General features: G+C 42.5%; 4 protein-coding genes across 4 annotated transcripts in view; 2 read left to right on the top strand and 2 right to left on the bottom strand.

Moving 5' to 3' along the window:
- Positions 1-51: 51 nt before the first annotated feature.
- Positions 52-4,230, top strand: enosf1 (enolase superfamily member 1). The gene is made up of 15 exons (XM_022767100.1): positions 52-163; positions 263-365; positions 840-955; positions 1,513-1,599; positions 1,703-1,729; positions 1,815-1,887; positions 1,978-2,016; positions 2,207-2,289; positions 2,363-2,485; positions 2,583-2,717; positions 2,887-2,928; positions 3,024-3,153; positions 3,402-3,501; positions 3,602-3,683; positions 3,768-4,230. The coding sequence occupies exons 1-15, from the start codon at positions 83-85 to the stop codon at positions 3,870-3,872; spliced, it is 1,326 nt and encodes a 441-aa protein (XP_022622821.1). The 5' UTR covers positions 52-82; the 3' UTR covers positions 3,873-4,230.
- On the bottom strand, positions 4,028-6,662 carry tyms (thymidylate synthetase). The gene is made up of 7 exons (XM_022767102.1): positions 6,292-6,662; positions 5,590-5,663; positions 5,280-5,454; positions 4,972-5,073; positions 4,679-4,854; positions 4,513-4,584; positions 4,028-4,430 (listed from the first exon to the last, which is right to left on the bottom strand). Exons 1-7 carry the CDS (start codon positions 6,518-6,520, stop codon positions 4,293-4,295), a joined length of 966 nt encoding a protein of 321 aa, XP_022622823.1. The 5' UTR covers positions 6,521-6,662; the 3' UTR covers positions 4,028-4,292.
- Positions 6,663-7,426: 764 nt separating this feature from the next.
- On the bottom strand, positions 7,427-12,174 carry clul1 (clusterin like 1). The gene is made up of 8 exons (XM_022767221.1): positions 12,119-12,174; positions 11,193-11,305; positions 10,960-11,108; positions 10,362-10,532; positions 9,797-10,253; positions 9,567-9,695; positions 8,651-8,865; positions 7,427-8,141 (listed from the first exon to the last, which is right to left on the bottom strand). Exons 2-8 carry the CDS (start codon positions 11,287-11,289, stop codon positions 7,932-7,934), a joined length of 1,428 nt encoding a protein of 475 aa, XP_022622942.1. The 5' UTR covers positions 11,290-11,305; positions 12,119-12,174; the 3' UTR covers positions 7,427-7,931.
- Positions 12,175-16,338: 4,164 nt separating this feature from the next.
- The window catches only part of colec12 (collectin subfamily member 12), a 34,827-nt gene continuing 30,852 nt past the window's right edge, over positions 16,339-20,313 (top strand). The window contains exons 1-2 of the mRNA XM_022767147.1: positions 16,339-16,585; positions 17,682-17,732. Coding sequence (XP_022622868.1) covers positions 16,579-16,585; positions 17,682-17,732 — 58 coding nt within the window. The 5' untranslated portion in view covers positions 16,339-16,578. The remainder of the gene's footprint in view (positions 16,586-17,681; positions 17,733-20,313) is intronic.

Here is a 20,313-nt window from a genome sequence, read left to right as displayed (position 1 = left end):
ATGAGGTGGGTGGGATCAAGCTTCGCAGGTCACTTGAGAAGGAACCACTGAATCACAAGACAAACTAAACTTCGGTGCCAAAATGTTGCAGAGAGTTATTAGTTTGACAGTCAGGGATGTGAGATTCCAGACGTCTTTGGAGCAGCACGGCTCAGATGCGATGGTGAGAGAGTTTCTGCAGAACCGTCTGCTGTGCACATACACTTTACTGTGCTCACATTTACATTGTGGAGAGAACTGACTATAAGTTTATGCGCTGCAGCACACTGACCCGGATTATTCAGCCGCATATGTGGTTATCGACACGGACTGCGGCCTGAAAGGCTTCGGCCTCACATTTACTTTAGGAAAAGGCACCGAGATTGGTAAGATTCTCTCTCTTTCTCTGTCTCTCTCTCACTCACTCACACACACACACACACACACACACACACACACACACACACACACACACACAGCGTAGCCAAGGCACTTCCGAGTCTTCAAAGTTCACGACACGACCACTGCAACATGTGCTGCTGCGTTCAAGTGCTCCTAATAAGCTCCGAATTTCGAGACCCTGGAGTAAAAATACAACTTTTTGCAAATTCGATTGATTGTAATGCTTAATAATAATGATAATACAGACACTTAAAAAAGCCATAATGCCGAAATGGTACTTAATAATGAAATTTTATACGCACGTATCTGAAATGTTGTCATGTGTGCGACGGTACCTGAAGCTAACACTTCTTTTCTCGCTTGCCAGTGTGCAAAGTTGAGCCGTGCACTGCCATCTTGTGGTCGTGGTCGGTAATGTTCGACTGATCTCTGTCGCCTTGAACTGTGTCACCCCGCAGTGGTGCGTGCTGTGGACGCCCTGGCAGGACTGGTTGTTGGGAAATCCTTGCAGGAGATTGTGAGCGACTTCCGTGGGTTTTACCGCCTCCTGACCAGCGATGGTCAGATGAGATGGGTAAGAGCAGGCACACAAACACTGATAGACATCATCAGATTCCTTTTCTACTACATCAATACTTCTGTTAAGAAGATATCTGGCTTCTGTCTCCTCATCCAGAATAATATTATGCTTATATCCAAAAAATAAGGGTCACATAAATCCTTTTTGGTTACTGATTGCATTGTCTGCCATCATAACTTGCTGCTAGATGTAACAAAAAAATGCTTTGCAAACCGTTTGAAAGGGTTTCCAATCTTGAATCGAGGCTTTTCAAGTAGAGAGTTCTTCATATGCAAGAAAAAGCTATTTATAACGTGCAAAAGATAATAAAATGTGAAAAGGAATAGTTCTTGAAGGTCCTGGAGTCCTTTGACATTTTAAAACCCTGTCTACCTAGCACTCTTAAACACACTTTTAAAAATTGTCCTATTAGTTTTTCACAGAGTCTTTTTTGTGACTCCCATTTTCGATACACGTGTTGTTTGTTTTTTCAGTGCTATTTATGTAATGTTGAATATTTTAAGTGGTTGTCAAAGGTTGGCTTCTTAAATCTTTTGTCTTGTCCGAAACAGTTGGGACCGGAGAAAGGAGTGATCCACCTGGCCACTGCTGCGGTTCTGAATGCAGTGTGGGACCTGTGGGCGAGGGCGGAGGACAAGGTGGGGCCATTAGACGAGCCATTACGAGAAAAAACACTATTTCCTTAACAAGTGTGACACCTCATGACTCACAGCCTGTTGTCATCATTTTTTTTTCCTGCAGCCACTGTGGAAGCTGCTCGTTGACATGGTGAGTCACAGGAAAAAATTAAGATCATTATTGTCCAGGATGTGATCACAAGGGAAATATCATGCTCGTCCGTGTGTCAGTTCAGGATCCCAAGCAGATTGTCTCGTGCATCGACTTCAGATACATCACTGATGCGCTTACGGAGGAGGAGGCTGTAGGTGAGACGGGTTTAAGAAATCTCTGATCCCAGTGGTCAAAGCAACAGACTCTTTGTGCTTTTTTATTTTTATTTTTATTTTTTATTTCAGACATACTTGTGAACGCACAGGAGGGCAAGAAGCGGAGAGGTGAGCAGAAGAGAAAAAGACTCATAAATTACATGGTTGGATGGGATTTTGTGGAACGGAATTGCCTCTTTAGAAACTAACAGCGGTGCTATTAGCCTGTATAATAGGCCCCTACACTCCATGATTGCTCTATTAAAACACACTTCTCAAGTATTTATTACATGTGCCGACTGTTTCTTTCACCTGCCAGAGGATCAGATGCTGAAAGAGGGTTATCCTGCTTACACCACCTCCTGTGCTTGGCTTGGATACCCGGACCAGCAGCTCAAACAGGTTCTATATAAAATGCACGACATATCTGTAGCCGGACAAACGGCTTTTAATGACGAGCTGTGTTTTTCTGCAGCTCTGCACGGACGCACTCGAAGGCGGCTGGACCAAGTTTAAGGTGAAAGTCGGCGCTGATCTAGAGGACGACATTCGCAGGTGTCGACTCATCAGGCAAATGATTGGACCAAATAACACGTTGGTAAATTTGTTTTTGTCGTGGACATTGTCTTTTTTTTTTTTTTTTTTTAGGAAATAACAGCATATCGAAGTGTTTTTTGTTGTATTTTTTTTGTTAGATGATCGATGCCAACCAGAGATGGGACGTAGGCGAGGCCATCAGCTGGGTGTCCCGCCTCTCGGAGTTCAAACCTCTTTGGATCGAGGAGCCAACGTCTCCAGATGACATCCTGGGTCACGCTGCTATCTCCAAGGTGAGAGAGAAGTTAGGTTGCTCGTGTGTTTGAAGACGTGGACAGATTACGAGGTGACGGGGCCCTGGACACAGACATGTGAAAGGCTCTGGCCTTTGCCCTGTAAGTCTAATCAGTAATCCACCCGTGGCTCAAGACTGATACAAGGTGTTTGACTTTGTTGTTGCAGGCTTTGGCTCCACTCGGGATTGGAGTGGCAACAGGAGAGCAGGTCAGAGCCCAAGTTTCTTCTACGCTGCCTACTCTGTCTGCATCTGATGACATGATGTAATGAAATGTCTGGTTGGCTGACTGTTTCCTCTCCAGTGTGCTAACAGGGTGATGTTTAAGCAGTTCCTCCAGGCCTCAGCGCTGCAGTTTGTCCAAATAGACAGCTGTCGGCTGGGCAGCGTCAATGAAAACCTGGCTGTGCTGCTGATGGCCCACAAATTCAACGGTAAGAGTTCAAACAAAAACAAAAAAAAATGACCCATGAAAAGATAAAACGGAAGAGTAAAATATAGTTTTATCAACTACTGCAGGTAAAGAAGTAAAGATTTTCTCTTTGACCAAGTGAAAGATCAAATTTTAAAAGTATAAACTCCCTTTAACTGTATTGCTAACTTGTGTATTCAGTTATATTTTTAACACGTCTGACAACATGGATATTACAATACACATGCTACCATGTCTTTTTCCCCTCAGTGCCAGTTTGTCCTCATGCCGGAGGAGTCGGCCTCTGTGAGCTCGTCCAGCATCTGATTCTGTTCGACTACATCTGTGTGTCTGCAAGTCTCAGCGATCGGTAAGAGCGGGATGTGTTTTGGTCTTTTTTTGTTCCCAGTTTGAGCTGTTGACAGTGTCTGAGTAGCACATTATCATCGGCGTCACAACTTCCTCCCCAGGATGTGTGAATACGTGGACCACCTCCACGAACACTTCGTGAATCCTGTGGTGATTCAGGACGCCCACTACATGCCCCCAAAGGTACGACAGAGTGAAAGTGAACTTGTTCTTGTTACTCATTCACACTTATTGCTCGGGACTGTTTGTTTACACTGCTGTTCTCAGGATCCAGGCTACTCTTGTGAGATGCTGGAGTCATCAGTGCAGAGACACCAGTACCCTGAAGGAGAGGCATGGAAAGCTGCACATGAACAAATGACGAAGGCTTAGTAACTCATCTAAGTTACAGTAACCCAGCTGGAATCTTTTTTAACTGCATAATTTCAATTTTACACTTGCAGCGCACTATTGAACTGCTACTAGTTTCCTGAAGCATGTCAATGAAAAGTATGCACAACAAAAGCATAACAAATGTAACTTTTTATTTATAGAAATAGATCCTTTATTTTAAAATACACCAGATGAAAAACATTTCAGAGGCATCCAGAACACCAGCAGTTCTACTATAGAAAATTGTGGAAAAGTGTAGATTTGTTTTTCACACCAGTAAAAAATTTAAAGGTTTGATGATCTTGGTAATAAAAGAGAAAGTCGAACAGATACTATAAATAAAGAACAATGTGATAAATGAACTTTTCCCTCAAACAACATATACCATATTCATCCCTAATTGCCTTTAGATTGGGGTTGTTACACAGCCATCTGCATCTTGATGGTGGGATGGGGGTTGTAGTCAAAAATCTCAAAGTCTTCTGCACGGAAATCATCGATATGCTCCACCTTTCTCAGGATCTTCAGCTTGGGGAAGGGGCGGATCTCCCTCTGGAGCTGCGGGTTTAGATAGACGAGCTGATGTAAGTTTAAAATCCAGTGGGGAAACAGAGATTAAAAACTATTTTCACTGACCAACCTGCACTTTGAGAGGTTCAATGTGGTTGACGTAGATGTGAGCATCACCCAGGGTGTGAACGAAGTCGCCAGTCTGAAGGGACGGAAAACAAAAACACATGACAGCTGAGGTAACAGGCTACCGCCACAATGAGCTACGAGCTTCGACATGAGGGCACTGCTCTTACCTTGAGTCCTGTGATGTGGGCGATCATGTAGGTAAGAAGTGCGTAGCTGGCGATATTGAAAGGCACTCCCAGACCCATATCACCTGAGCGCTGGTACAGCTGACACGACAGCTCGCCATCACACACGTAGAACTGGCAGAGGGCGTGGCAGGGGGGCAGAGCCATGTGAGGCAGGTCTGAAAAAGCATGTGTAAGGAGAGGTTTATATTTTACTCATCATACGTCAACAACATGAGATTTAAGAGAGTTCTACACCAGTCTGAAATGAAGGTGAATTTTGGTATCTGCCGCACCTTTGACGTTCCAAGCGCACATGATGATGCGCCTGTCCTCTGGATTCTTTTTGATGGTGTCGATGACTTTCTGCAGCTGGTCAACACCTTGTCCTGTGTAATCTGTTGAAGGAAGGAATCAGTGACAAGGATCAGTAAAAGATCTGAAGGCCGGTAATCCGTTAGGCGTGTTTAGCTGCAGCATGCCAAATATGAGCCGTTTAAGGGAATTGTTTAACAAATCGAGATCGATCATCTTTATGCGATTCAGCCCCAGTTACTTTGATGACTGATTAAACTATGCTGGGCGTGGCTTTGACATACTGTACCTGCATGCATGTTTGTGTATTCTGCACCAAAGTGCCTCCACTGGAAACCATACACAGGTCCCAGGTCGCCCTCCTCTCTGTCTGTGAACCCGAGATTGTCCAGGAACTCCCGGGACCCGTTGGCCTCCCAAATCTTCACCCCTTTGTCCGAGAGCTCCTTGGCATTTGTTGATCCCTGTGACAGACATCAAAATAAATATTGGCGCCTAATTCAGCGATTTGACTTGAAGCCGCAAATAGAAATGCTGCATGTGAACTTAAAGGCTCAGTCCACCTAAATTGCAAAAAAAATCAAGTCGTCATTGCTCACCTTAATAAACCACAGCAGCTCTTCAAGGATCCCTTTCCAAAACACCCTCTTGGTTGTTAGCAAAGGAAACTGGTCTACAAAACACACAAAGAACACGAGCAGGTTATTTGACAGTATATATTATAGCCTGATATTTGAGAGGATTTAAAAAGAAGATACATCAACTGATTTTTTTTTTTTTTTTTTACATAAACAAACAATAACATAAATCCCTTAAAAGTGATGATCAAAAATGTGTGACCAAGATATTCACTGGGAATGTTACAGTTGTAAAATAAACTTGTGGGTGCCCTCCGGTGGACTAAATAGATAATGGTGACCGACCACAAACAATTCTTTAGCATTTCTGTACTGCAAGTCTTTGTTGCTATTCAGCAGATTACACCACATTTACTTATCTTTACTACTTACTTTGCAGATTTTAAAAACAAATCATGATCATAAAAATGGTGCATTGTTAACGTAATATAATAATATGGCATTATGAACAATTTACTGTTGGTGTTTTAGGTAGGATTTTGCAGATACTTTAGGGCTTTCCCTTCTTTCTATTCTGAATGCAGACGGAGTATTTTAGGACAGTGTTACCGCCACTTTTACTCCAGCAGCAGCAGCAGCAGCAGCAGCTGCAGTAGTAGTAGGACCTGAATTGAACAAAGACACTTAAACACTTGGAGTCAACAGAGTAAAGTCCAAACTAACTTCTCAGACTGTATCTGGACTGAGCACCGAACACAGAGATGACTCCAGTCCCGGTCCGGTCACCCTTCCGTCGGCCGTGCTGCATGATGTACTCAATCTGGTCCAGATATCCCCGTTCATCGCAGAAAACACCAAAATGTTTCTTCTCTGCAGCCGGACTCACTTCTGTCTTCTTACCGTCGTCCTGCGCGTGCATCTGCCCGGTGTGTATTTCTGAAGTGGCGGGCATTTTGTGGACAGCAACGTTGACAATCGCAGCACAAAACCGGCCACCAAAGAATTTTGCTGTCAACTGTGTGAGAGCAATTTTCCCGGGTATTTTTTTTACTTGGAGATATTTGGAGGGATTTTGAACCAGCTACTTGCGTTGCTTCCTGGCCCGCCCCCCCCCCCCCCCCCTCCCCTCCTCCTCTCGGCGCCTCCCCTTCCTCTCTCTCTACTGTACTATCAAAATAAAGGCATAAAAAGCCCAAAATATACTTTTTTAATATACTTTTTTTTTTTTTTTTTTTTTTTTTAAAATTTCGCCTTTCCGGCCGTTTTTTTTTTTTTTTTTTTAACTTTACACACTTTCTAAAAATAGGCGGCACAAAACAGTTCAGTGGCTTTTTACAATATAACCGAGTAACATCATCAAATAATTTTAATTAGATTATAGTTGCCTAATAAAGAAATAAAATAAACGCAATAAAGTACAAATAAAATAGTGTTTATTATATATATATTTTTCTGCTCTGCTGCAACCCTCATCTGCAAGACCAAGCCTTTTAGTGACTGTTTTAACTAACTGATTTATCTATCCTGTCATGACAGAGCAGACTGGGTTGTGCCTTCAGCTGAATATTTAGTTGTACTTTTTGTCCGGAAACAAATACCATCCAGACTAAAGTTTGTCGGGTCTATATATTTTCCCCGAGAATATTACCGTATTAACATGTCATGATTGTTTTGAACATGTTCCAAAAAAAAGTAAAATTGAAGCTTTGAAAAAAGTGCTCTAATGACAATGTAAGTTTTACAAAAAGTGATTTGGAAAAATTCAGCCTATACATTACATGGATGTGCCCTATTTTCTTAGGATGACTTGTGGGGGGAAATAATAGAAAAAAAGAGTGTATACAGTTTTATTGCAGAAACATTTTAAATCCTAACACATAACTTACATGAATAAAAAGAATATAAGCTGTGCATGTAAAGGTTTAGTGGTCTATAAAGTGCATTTTCAAGTTTTACAAACTCAGCTTCATTTTTCAAGAAAACTGGTGCTGGACTCTCTGGAAGAGAGGAATCACAGTTTTACTCCATCCCTCAGTAGAAAAGAACCATAAAACCATTTTTAAAGAAAAAATATAACCACAATTTAACTGATATAAGTGAACAGAAGGTTGACTAGGTTCACAAGCAAGTCAGTACACGTAAATATTCCCATGGATACAGATGTTACATTGCATACGGATCCATTTCATTTTTTAATACAAAGTCAGTGATGGAAGAAATGTATCATCATCATTCTTACATATAATCTCTTTTGCATTGTTTCTCTTTGAATAAGATTTAATTTGAAGAAATGCACAGGGATTTGTCATGGTGTAAACATGACATTCATTTTGTTCAAATTCAGGTCGGAGCTCTGCCATGTACTAAGCCTCAATACTGCCTGGATCGATACTTCTAATCTCCTGTTTATGTAGCGTCAGAGCCTCCTGAGCTGCATATTGGATGAAGGCAGGGTCATCCGCCTCCAGATCTGCTGGGACCAGTACAGTAAATGGGGCAGAGTCCAGTATGGTTACGACCACACTGCTGTCTGGTTTAGACCTGATATTCTTCATTTGTTCCTGTGGAATAACCTGAAAAGCAAAATTATGTGAAACTGCATGAGCTCGTTGCTGCAACACAGAATAAAGATGTAGATTCTAGTGATGATAATACAAAACTGGGGTTTTCTGAGGTTAAATCACAAAAGATTTTCCTTTTAAAAATCATCTGTTTTAGTATTTTATCAGCCTGATATCAACTCATACATTTTTATGGTATAAAGAGTCAGATAAACATTTAATAAACAAGAAAGGATTTGGGTTTTTATAGTTATTTTTACATCTTGTTTTGTCATTTTAAAGATGAAGTCTGTTATCTATGACAGATTTTAAAAAACAGGATTATTTTGAATGCTGTTTGCCAAAGATCAAAGACTGTATTCTACTAATAAATTCGAATGATACAGGTAGGATCAGCAGTACTCCGAATAATAAGCTTTTTTTCTCTCCAGGGACTTGGCACTTCACAACCCTGATAACAACCTCCAAACGTAAACAGTGAAAGATAAAGTCTGACAAATCCAATACTGCAACAGACATACCGTGATCACACTGAAGATGTCGTGTGGGCCGGCTGTGCTGTTGGACAGCTGGCTGACCCAGCCGTACTTGTCATCCATGCTGCTGAGCCATCTCTGTGTGTCCGCCGTGTGCCTCTGAACCAGCTGCAGCCTGTCGTCGTACTGCTGACGGGAGGCGTTGAGCAGCATGTACATCTCCTCCATCTCGGAGTGCAACTGCTGGACGCTGGGGCACTCTGCAAGTGCACATACAGAGACGGGTGCATGAATCCAGGTGTGTGCGTGTGCGAGCGCATCAGTTAGACCGTCCTTCTCTCAACCACATTTGACACTGGCGTTCACACATTACTGTATCAGCGCGAACTACTCTATACTTAAAATGTCATCAGTTATGTTTGTGACAAAGGAAATTCCAGCAGTTATAATTTAAGAAAAGTGGTGAAATGACAAGTTGATTAAACCATTAATTGATCAATAGAAAATGAATCTACAATTCTCATAATTTTCACATTTTCTTTTATTTTCCTCTTCTTTTCTTCACCTATCTCACTTCCTTTCCTTTCCTCATCACCGATTGGCTCTTGTTTTCTCACTCCACCCCTCACTTACCTGATAGAGTTCACCTGGGCACTGGAGGATTATTTAAGGGCTCCACTCCATTCATTCACTCTTTTTCACCTTCACATTGGGCGGCAGCTTCCGGTAAGAGAAGCATGATACTCTTCAGTTCTTATTATTTGTCCGTCAGTTTCAGAGAACCTTCTTTATCCTTATTTCTTTAAGTTCATAATCAGACTATTTTGATTTGTTGTGTTAAATTGAATCTTTATTCTTTATTGAACTTTCAGAACCCGCAGCCCATGAGTCTTCCTTTTTCATGTTGAAATAATTATCTGAGAATAAAACCTTTTGTTTTGTTGGAAATATGTTTAATTACCTTTTAACAGATAATCCTTGCATGTCTCACACAGGTCTTGGAGCTGCCAGCACTCTGATGCTTGTCTGCGAAGTCGTCTGCACATATATCTGCTTTGAGATTGTCCCAAAATGGTGAGTGATCCTGCATCTGTGGAGATATACATATGAGAGCGGATGTTACAAAGGCTATCGTCATTTAATACATGGGACTGAATGCAGTGTGAATACAAAAAGTGCCACATCAGATACCTCTGCTTGATGGCTGAAAAGACTCCTCGGCTTCGTGTATCTCCTCAAACACATCAGTCACCGTGGAGCTGAATTCTTCCAGCACATTCCTCCCAAAGTCATAAACTGAATCGAGGATGTGATCCAGGCCCGCGGTCGCCAAGAAGCCTGCAGTCGAGTCGTCCTGGACGCCCGACAGCGTGCTGGGTTGGATCTCTGCGGTGAAGGCTGCAAAAAAGGAATGGCCGAACCTCTGCTGCATCTTCTTGACCAGAGTGAGGCTTTGGTTGTACAGGAGGCTGATGTTTGACAACAGCTGGCCGAATGATGCCTCCGCCTGCAGCAGCTCCAGTTCGGCTTTACCCTCTTCAACCCTGTTCTGAGGTGAGCTGGTCCAACCCGCGTTCTCCTCGTTCTGATTGTAAACGCGCTCGGTAGCGTCCAACTGGGCGGCCATTTTCCTGAAAAACTCCTCCACCTGCAGGAGATCGATTTTAAAGGGTTTGGTGACTGTTACAAACCAGTCGTAACTCTTACACTCTTGGACGTGTGACACAGTTATAAATGGAATATGCTGAGATCTAACCTTGAACGAGAAAGACGCGAAGCCACGGCGACACGTGGAGGTATAGAAGGCCTTACAAGTGTCTTCAAGACAAGGTCGACACTCCTCAAAGGACGATTTGGTTAAATCTTGACACTGCTGTTCGGCCTCCTCGAGTTTCTGCTCTGTTTCCCGGGCCAGCTGCATCGCGCCCTGATGGAAACCCAGAGCAGAAAATTCAGTCACAGATACACTGCCTCTTAATAGGCCAGAGTGGATAAGATGTGGTTTTTGGGAGGGAGGGTTATTCTGAAGTTACTCAGAAAACAGATTCATCCACAGACAGTTCATTTATCCTGACTGATGTAAAACTACACCCTCGCCTCCTTGAACCAGCCCAACTCCCTAGTTCATTAGTCACTGTCTGCTTTGAGGTTTCTCCGTGAAGCCTCTGTGTGGCTTTGCCTTTTATGAGGCAGAAAATATGTGGTGGGTTTCAGAACAACTCACAAAGACTGGCATGTTGACTGTTCAACTACAATGGGCATGTTCTGTGGAAAGTTATTGTACTTAAAACACACAATAAGCATCTGCTTTTTGGGCAGATCCTTTGAATGCCAATCACAGAGACACAATGTACCGTCTTCTTGTCGCTGCTGTGTCTCAGGGCATCCATCAGGTGTCGGTGCTTCTCCTCCTTTTTCTCCATCACTTCCTTCACCTGCTTCACCCCGAGTAAAGCCCGTTTGATTTCCTCATCAACATACCGCTCTCCCGCTGCAGACAGCTCTGCACACACCAGTGAAACATGTAGTTAATTTCTGTTGCACTTAATGCTGATAATAGAATAAGCACATCCAGTGAAGGCCTCACTTTGCAGCGCGTCCTCGCTCAGTGGAGAAGGGTCAGCGGCACAGAGCACGACCTCAGAGAGTGCGACGCAGAGAATTTGAACAAGCAGCCCCCTCATCCTGTCTGTGTCAGCTCTGTGGAAAGTACAGAACCTACTCATTATTCTGCTGCGGAGCGTCTTTAAAGTACCAGATCTTAATACAAATGAAAAACATGCTTTCAACTTTTTTAATCATTTTCAATGTGAACGAGAAGGGAAAAAAAAGCTCCTAAACTTTTCACAAGGGGGCGCCATTTCTCAGGCATTTCAAGTTAGATGCCCTATATAAGTGAGTACAATAATTAGGGCAACTAATTATTCCAGTGCACAGAAATATTCATCCATTTGAATGGAATATGACATCAGTGTTGAGCCAAATAAACATGATTTACCACAATCAACTCATTTCTCTGGGGTTGAAGTATCACATTACATAACGAGGATAATGCCTATAATACTGTACAACTGAATTAGTCAAGTTAAAATCACATAAACTCAAATTACTGCTTTAATCTTTCCTTAGTAAATACAGTCAATTGTGGCACTCTAGCTTCTTCACTGAGGACGCCAAGAGCCTGAACATTAAGCAACAGTTTTATTTAGTGTATATCTCACTTGTGTGTGTGTGTGTGTGTGTGTGTGTGTGTGTGTGTGTGTGTGTGCAGGGATATATCAATCAACAACATTAAAAGAAAAAAAGAAAAATTGACTAATTGAAAAAGTTAGCACAATATGCTATTGAATTTACTTTTATTCACTATGTTGCCCATATATATATGTATATATATATATATATATATATAGGTCTTACAGTAACTTTCATTGAAAACACAAGCCATCACTATGTATAGCTAAACAGTGGACTGATCCTACACGCAAAACAGAAAATGATAAAACAGGCATTTACCTTGAGAGCTATGAAACCATCAGCCTTCAGAAAACAAGAGCAGCAGTTGGAGAGAGGGAGAGAGAGAGAGAGAGAGAGCCACGCGCTTCCTCGAAGGATTGTTCTATTTTTATGGATCTACTCAGCAGCACAGATCCTATTAGTGTGTTTGCACTGTTTATTGGTTATTAAGCCATACGCGCACAGCATAGTTACAAATCAGCTTAAGATGGGCTTTAATGCACGGTAAACATAACGTGCTCATTTGTTTGCAGGTCTATCTCTCTCACTGGTCTCCAACATAGTGCAGAGCCCTCCTCAGGTAAAACTTTCTGCTCTAATCTCCATCGGACTGGCAGTAAGCCCGGGCCTCCTGCAGAGACCTCGCACACACTGGCATGGTCTCGGTCATGGGCTAAGCTCTGCATCATAGGCCACAACAGGAGCAAGAGGACTGCAAGCGCATGCTGTGCAAACGCATGCTAACCTTACAGAGGACATCTGTTTGTTTTCCGCTTTATATGTAACTGCAAATCACTTAATCCCTTAATGTAATGTTTGTGTATGTATGTAATTTTTCACACCATTAGTTTCCATTAATTTCTGTATGATATGAATTCTGGAGGTGCATTCAATGACCCTTCCCCATGCACCTTTTTATGGAGAAATCTGCATTTGTTAAGCTTCTAAACTCATTTATTTCAATCATTTAAGTTTTTCCTTTTATTCTATTTAATGTCTCACCTGTCATATATCATATAAATGTTAATCCATGATAGATGCACAGAGGAACAGTTGAAAGTTGATGCATTGATCTCTGACCTTTAAGGTAAATGCTCTGCATCTAAAGCTTGTCTGAAATAAAATTAAAAAAAAAAAACAAGTATGCCTTCAACCTTAAAATGGCTATAATCAATATCTTTATATCAAATAATCACATGACTGCTTGTGTTGTTAAAGGAGTGGCTCGTGCATGAATCCCCTCAGCTCCATGGAGGGTTTTAGTGTCTTTCAGCTCATTGTTTTGTTTTTTTTTTTGGCCCAAAAACGTTTTGTTTTATTCCCACCACTCACTGATAATGCATTTTAGTTTGAGCATTTATGCAGCTGTTTGCTAACAACTCAGGCATATCGGCTTAAAAGGGTAACTTCTTAATGCAGGTTTCAAAGTGCTCCAAATCATATTCATGTATTGTAGTACTATAGGATACGATGGCGTAGCCCACTATCCCCCATAAAAGTTTGATTAAAGGCTGATTTACCAGCAGAGAAACCCCCATTTCAGACTTACCTGCCAGTTTTTAAGCAAACATACTCTAAAAACATCCCTTATAGCTCCTGTATCGGCGTTGTATTAAACAAGTCAGTTTTTGCTTCCTGTCTCTCTGGCCTCTGCCACCAGCGACTCTCTCGTGCTGCATATACGAGGATCTGAGTTGCCGTTGTTCTTATCATGATATCTGAACACGGCAGCAGCGTGGTAAATGTGGAATTCCTGTGTGCTTTCTCAGTCCTCCTGTTAAGCCGAGCCCACTGCTGAAAGCCTTGACCCAGCAAATGAGGTCCCAACCTCTGAATGAGGACCAGCAGGAGCCCGGCTGTAAGATACCTGACCCTCAGCTGCTTTTTATCAGCTCGCCACGATCCCGATCTGAGCCCTAATACCAGCCTGCTGCTCCAATTATAGCAGACAGTAAGATAACAGTTTTGAAGCCTTTAGGAAAACAAGTAATTAGTCACTTTATCATCTCAGGCTGCTCTGGAATCTAATATGTGGTGGACTGGGTCAATCTTGAGCTATTAGCGCAGAGCCTGAGTTTGGAGGCCCTGTTATCCAAAGAAAGAAGAAAAATAGATCCTAGTTTGATGACTGTTTTTCAAAGCTCTGGGGATTTTAGAGAAGAGACAGTTGGTGTTAACTGTATCTTTTCCTGTAAATCAATTGGTCTGAGCTGAGCGTGTGGAAGGAGATTAGCATCAGGGCTGTATCATGTAACCCAGTGACACTAACCTGTACTGTGAAGACATGAAGGTGGGTCTGTCTAATTTCTTTGATGTTCCTCATTAGTGTGGGAGGATGCAGCTGTTTTCCGCCTTTGATCAGTGATCTGTATCTGCAGGCCGGAGAGATTATGGATGCAGGAACTGATGGAATTATCACTGCAGCTGGAGGAGTGAAAGGGAAATGGCTGCTGGTGAACCTTTAAGTCTTATTTTGATAGATTGTGGTCAGTCTTCGCTGCAACGGAAAATCTTGTTAGGGCAACAGATGCATGGAACTCGTTATCATATATCATCTATAGGATGGATGCTTATCACAGCAAACCACCTCATCTTGTTTCCTTTATCAATCCACCTTATCAAGTCATTTTCTTTGTATATAATTGAGTCTTAAAACTTTATTTTCTTACAAACAAAAGAAAATTATGTCATTGATGCAGAATACATTAATTTATCTCCCCATTTTTCTCAATTTCAGTGATTGCAACATGTCTTGTTTCATGATAGAAATAATCATTTTTAGTATTTATTTATTTATTCATTTTTAAAGTTGTCAGTAGGCTGTTAGACACAGTTTAAACTGTCCTGGCAGAATCTTTTATTGTTGTTTTATGGAAACAATAGAAAAGTCCCTTGAAAAGCCAGTTTTGCAATGTATTACAGTAATGTGGGAATTTTGTGTGAAATCAAATGATAAAATGCCCCAAACCACATCATTAACTCATTATTGAGCACCTCAGAGAGGCCAAAGAAAAGATGAACAGCAGAGAAACGTCCCCCTCCCCTCCACCTCCCCAAACCTTTGAAATGATCTTTAATGAGTACCAGGTTTTCACCCGGGGACGCGATTGCCATCAACCCCCTGTAACTTAATCTCATCTCCGGCTGGATTACTGCAGCGCCGCACGACGTCCCGGGCTGTGTGGTGTTGAAAGCAGCCGCACCTCCTCTCTCTCTCCTCAGGGGGAGACGCAGCGGGAGTGTGGACGGGACAGTCGCCGGTATGACTTCACAAAACTTAGTGGGACACTGGTTGCGTGGCTAGAGGAACTGGTGAGCGCATGAAGCGAGCTAGAAAGAACTAGGGAGAAAGCTGAGAGAATACCGGAAATGAAGCTTCTCAGCTGTCAAAATAAAAGTGTTGGGCTTTGTTTTGGGGACGGAGATGACTTCACTGGTGGGGCTGAACAGCAGCAGAGCAGTAATGGTTTTCTGTAATAAACGACAAGGTTAGAAAAGGATCCTATAGCTAAAGTACATGGACTCAAATTAGTCGATTACCAGATATAAAATGATAATTTATTTTGATTATTATTTACGTTGCAAAACATTTCTTGCTTACAGCTTCACAGATGTGAACATTTCCTGCTTTTTAGTTTGATTATTCAAATTATTTTCTTTTCTTTTTTCTTTTTTTTTTGATAACTGAGGTTTGGACTGTTGTTTGGACTAAAGAAGCGTTTTGAAGGTGTCACGTGGCTCTGGGCAACTGATGGCATGTCCCAATATTTTCTTTTTTTTTTTTTTTAACAAACTGAACAAACAGTTCTGCTGGGGAATGCTAAAATTATAAAAACGTCTGATACCACTTTCTAATATAAAGGGTTTATTAGTTGTAACTGCCACCTTTGTTAATGGTTAATAAATCATATATTAATGCTTTATTGGCCAGTTATAATAAGCCATTAGCCTCCCCTGGTGTCAATTCTTTCTATTATATTATCGACATTTAACTAAATTAAATTAGAGATGCTGCTAATCATTAAGAAATGTTTTTTGGTCCAGGTCCAGCCCTTTTTCAGAAGGGAAGTGGTCATGCTGTCCAATTTTTCGAAAGGATTTTGCACAACCTGGCAACCCAAAAGTGAACTGATGTATAGTTTACTAAGTTTTAGTAAATAATTTAATCATTAATAATTACAACCACTTAAACACTTTATGAAGCATGCCATATTAGAAAAGGGCGAGGAACTCATTCAGTTTCGCTCCCAGGAAATTTCCTTTTAATAAGCAGTTTGTGTTTGGAGGCGTAGAGATAACTCCTACTAAACCTATAAATATTTAGGAGCTTCGTCTCCTCTCGGGACACACTGCATATCCTACCTTTTCTACGCAGCAAAAAAAAAAAACGATTTAATTTTGAAAGCGACTCCGGAAGTGTAATCTGTCATTCTGTGTAACTTTAACAGCGGCAGTGACAGACAGCGCTCAGATCAGCTCTCCCTCCTTCGGCGCTGCTGGACAAGGCTCCGGGAACATCACATCACTTTTGTGCACGAACTCCTCAGAGCCGCGGCAGAGCAGAGACCATGGGATTTTAACCTGGACACTCGGCATGAAGACACACCTGTAGATTCTTTTTTTGAGTCAGTGCGTGTGGAACAAGTTTACACCTTTTTTTTTGTACTGGATGCTGAGATGCGCAGAAAGTGACAGGGGTCCTCATCTCTTCTACAGTCCTCAACGAGTTACAAAACGCCATGAAAGGTACGTAGCCTGCGTGTAGCTGACCCTTTAGTGCATGTTTGTTTTATTTAAATTCTCATGATCAATCTTGAATCGGTCTATTTCTTTGTGGTGCGCGAGTCACATCTGGATGATGTTACGATACTGCGGTGCACAAGTTGTGAAATACTTAGTTTTTTTTTTTTTTCTTACCACCACTTAGTTGCATCCCATTGAAATAAATAAAAGCCCAAATCTTGTTTGCACAATTAGGATGCGTATCCTGTAATCTCCCAGTGTAAGAACGAGAAATCCCACATGAAACCGTGTTAATCTGAATCAGAAAAGAGAGGTTAACATGCAGTTTCCAAAAAAAAAAAAAAAAAAGTAATGGAAAAGGTTTTGATGTTGACCACTGAGCACCACCTGTAGTGCATGTGGTTTGCACAGTTTCATGACTAACTGCTGTGTGTAAACAAGTTAAAGCCAGTTAAACAGTATTTGTACAAAACAATATTTAAATCATTTCACCAAGAGAAACTGAAGTGGCAGATCTGATTCACTTGGCATCACTGGCTCTTCATCTAGTCTAACCCACTCCGACTGCCCACCAGCAAACACAAGCTCAGCTCCAACCCTGCCCGTCTCCCATGCCCCCCCCCCAAACCCCAACCCCACCCCCCTGGGTCCCCCATCTGTTCACCATTACCAGTGATGTTCTCTGCTCTGCTCCAGTCTTCAGTGTAGTGTAGCAGAGTGTAATTAGGGTTTACTATCAACAACCCAGAGAAACCGCAGCCTGTGGCTTTTACAGTTCTCTGGACCTCCTATCTGCACACACACACACACACACACACACACACACACACACACACACACACACACACAGAGCAGAGATGATACTCTCACTATCTCCAACCTAAAGCTTTGTTGGCTGCCTGCACTCTCGTAAACAGAAATCATTGTATTCAAGGGTATAACATTATGGATTCTTGGCTCTGTGCGGCTGCCCTGTTGTGTTTCTCTCTGTTATTTAACTTTGTTTGTGGAGTCCTTCCCGACTGCTTTAAACACAATGTGCCCCTAGTAGCGTGCGTATGACCTATTTCTGTCATATGTTTCTGATTATGTCACGCAGACGACTTTGCAGACGAGGAGGAAGTACAGTCTTTTGGATACAAGAGGTTCGGTGAGTGAAACACTTTTTTTTTCCCTTTTTCTAAAGGTGGAAGAGAGAAAGGTCAGCTCACTTGGAGCTCTAATAATAAAACTTTTATTGTTTTGAAAATTAGAAGTCATGAATTAAAAGGTGCGTGTGTGGGCTTGACTCTGCGCTGTTCTTTCCTAGATTTACCTCCTGTGTTTACGGGGGTATCATGTCTAATTAAAACCTCTCGTTAACACAAGCAACTTACCTTTCATATCAGAGCAGACAGCAGGCTGACGGAGCCTCATCTGTCCTGATATTCGCTTCCGTCACTAACGGTTTTGCTTCTTTTGGGGTTTGAACATAAATGCGGCTTGACAGTCTGTGAGGTCCAGCCTCACCACAGGCCCAACCACTGCTGACAGAGCTCCCCAGATCAAGAAGATTCAGAGAACTCTCCTCTGTCTCTCACCCGCTCATGCTGACTCACACAAACACGCAGAGGAGGAACCCTCCCCCCCCCCCCCCCCCGAAAAAATGTGGATCTGCTCGAAATCCAAACTGCCGTCCACGCGCTGCATATCTGATTGTTGTGGTGCGACTCGTGCAGACGAGAGTTCACATGCATTTGGTTTGCCTACTCATGCATGTCACTCAAAGCAGCCAGGAACTCACTCTCATTTGCTCAGAGGCCATCTGGAGCATTAGGAGTCTTTTATAAGTTTTCCCAGCTGACTTGTAGATTGGCAGTGATCCAAACAAGACCACAATGATAAGGATTAAAACGCTTAAAGGGTGAATCCACCCAGATGACAAAAAGCAAACCTACAGTATTTTCTCACTTACCTCACGTGATATCTAGTCATGCGGATAGTTTTGATTATAACTACCTCCCCCCACCACCACCCCCAAGCATCATGAACACGGCAATGTTTTGGACATCTTCTCTGTAGCTTCTCATTCACTACCAACACGGCTCTTGATCTGTCTCAGTCTGCACCCATCTACAGTACTTGAGCTCAGTCGTACAGCCTTATGCTCCTTGTCTGCCACTGCGTTCCTCCGAGGAATGTCGTCTGGCGTCGCCGTCCCTGCACACAAAGGCGATCGCAGTCCAGACTGTTCTCGTCTGTGGTTCCAAGCTACCGAATGCTGTCAGAGCAGGGGCGTCCCTCCACTCATCTTTTCAGAGAGGGTCTCCTAACACCTCTAAACACCCAAACGTAGATAACTAGCACTTACTATGTCCTTGCACTTATTAAACAGATGTAATACTTAGTTCTTACACCAAGGTTTCCTACTCCACTCCGTCACTTATAAGTCGCTTTGGATAAGAGCGTCTGCCAAATGACTAAATGTTATGTAATGTAATATATAGCACCGAACTTAGACTATTGCTGCGACAAGTCACACAGACAGCCCATTCATCTGTCATTAAACTACATTTTCGATGCTCAAAAGATAAAATACAACAGCATGTTCCCCCATTACTCGGGAGAATCCACAGACCTCACTGTCATAACAACTCATTGGAGTTTTGGAAGTTCTGTGAGTATTTTGCTCAAAAACAAACAGTTTCCATGAGTGATACGTCCTGTAAAGTGGAAAATTTAGTTGAGTCGACTAAAACGAGTTCCATCTTTTCTGTCCTGCCAACTCTAACCCGGTCCATTCTGTCCTTTCCCCTTCCCTGATCTCATGTAACATGTCTACACATGTTTACTCTATCTTTCATAAGTGCGTTTTTTTGGTTTTTTTTGTTCTTTTTAATGATGCACAATGCAGTTAGTTTGTTCTGCAGTTGCTGCTCATGAGTTTTGTCAGGCAGCAATGTTTGCCATTTACTGCATCATGCTTTTGGAAAAAAACAAAAAAAAAAAAAAGGGGGGAAAAAAAGTCAGCAAAGGGCAAACGCTGTGTCACACACACACTCAAACACATCATTATTATTCTCCTTGGAGACAGAGCTCGTGCTCCATCACTGCTCTGTTGATTCAACATTGATTTGGGATCAGGAGCCTCCGTGTCTCTGTATTCAGGGTGTTGCTGCAGTATGACTCATTCACGCACAGTTCGGCCGAGGTCCGTGAGAGCGGCTGTTCGGCAGCGGACAGCGCTGTTTAACCCAGCGCCAGCAGAGGCGAATTCAAACTGTGTAAAAACACAATCTCTTTCATCCGAGTCACCCGAGTAGAGGCATCCTGTTTGTCCTGCTCTGTGGGCGCGTGCGAGTCCCGCTCATGGATTAGATTAGAGAGCTGTGGGGAGAGAGCCAGATCCAGCTCGCTTTTAACTTTATTCAAATGAACTCTTGACATTCGGAGGAGTAGGAAGAGAGAGCTGTTGAACTCTGAGCTGAGTGTTGTTGGTCCTCGCAGGGACACGGCAGCTGTTTGGAGGGGTCGGCTCCAAGGGCCCGTCTCACCCCCCCACACACATACACACACACACACACACACACACACACACACACACACACACACACCCCCAGAGTCTTCGTTGTGCAACAGAGCTGCATTCATGCAAACCATCGCAAACCCTCATTCTTCCACTATTAGCAATGTAATCTCAGTACTCAAGGGGAAGCAAACAGTTATTTCCTCTCTCAATATTTTTGCTTTAA

The sequence above is a fragment of the Seriola dumerili genome, unplaced genomic scaffold (assembly GCF_002260705.1).
Source record: "Seriola dumerili isolate Sdu_G_001 unplaced genomic scaffold, Sdu_1.0 BDQW01001124.1, whole genome shotgun sequence".
Classification (NCBI taxonomy): Eukaryota; Metazoa; Chordata; class Actinopteri; order Carangiformes; family Carangidae; genus Seriola; species Seriola dumerili.
The sequence above is the reverse complement of the archived record's forward strand: the minus strand, read 5'-3'. Positions and strand labels throughout refer to the sequence as shown.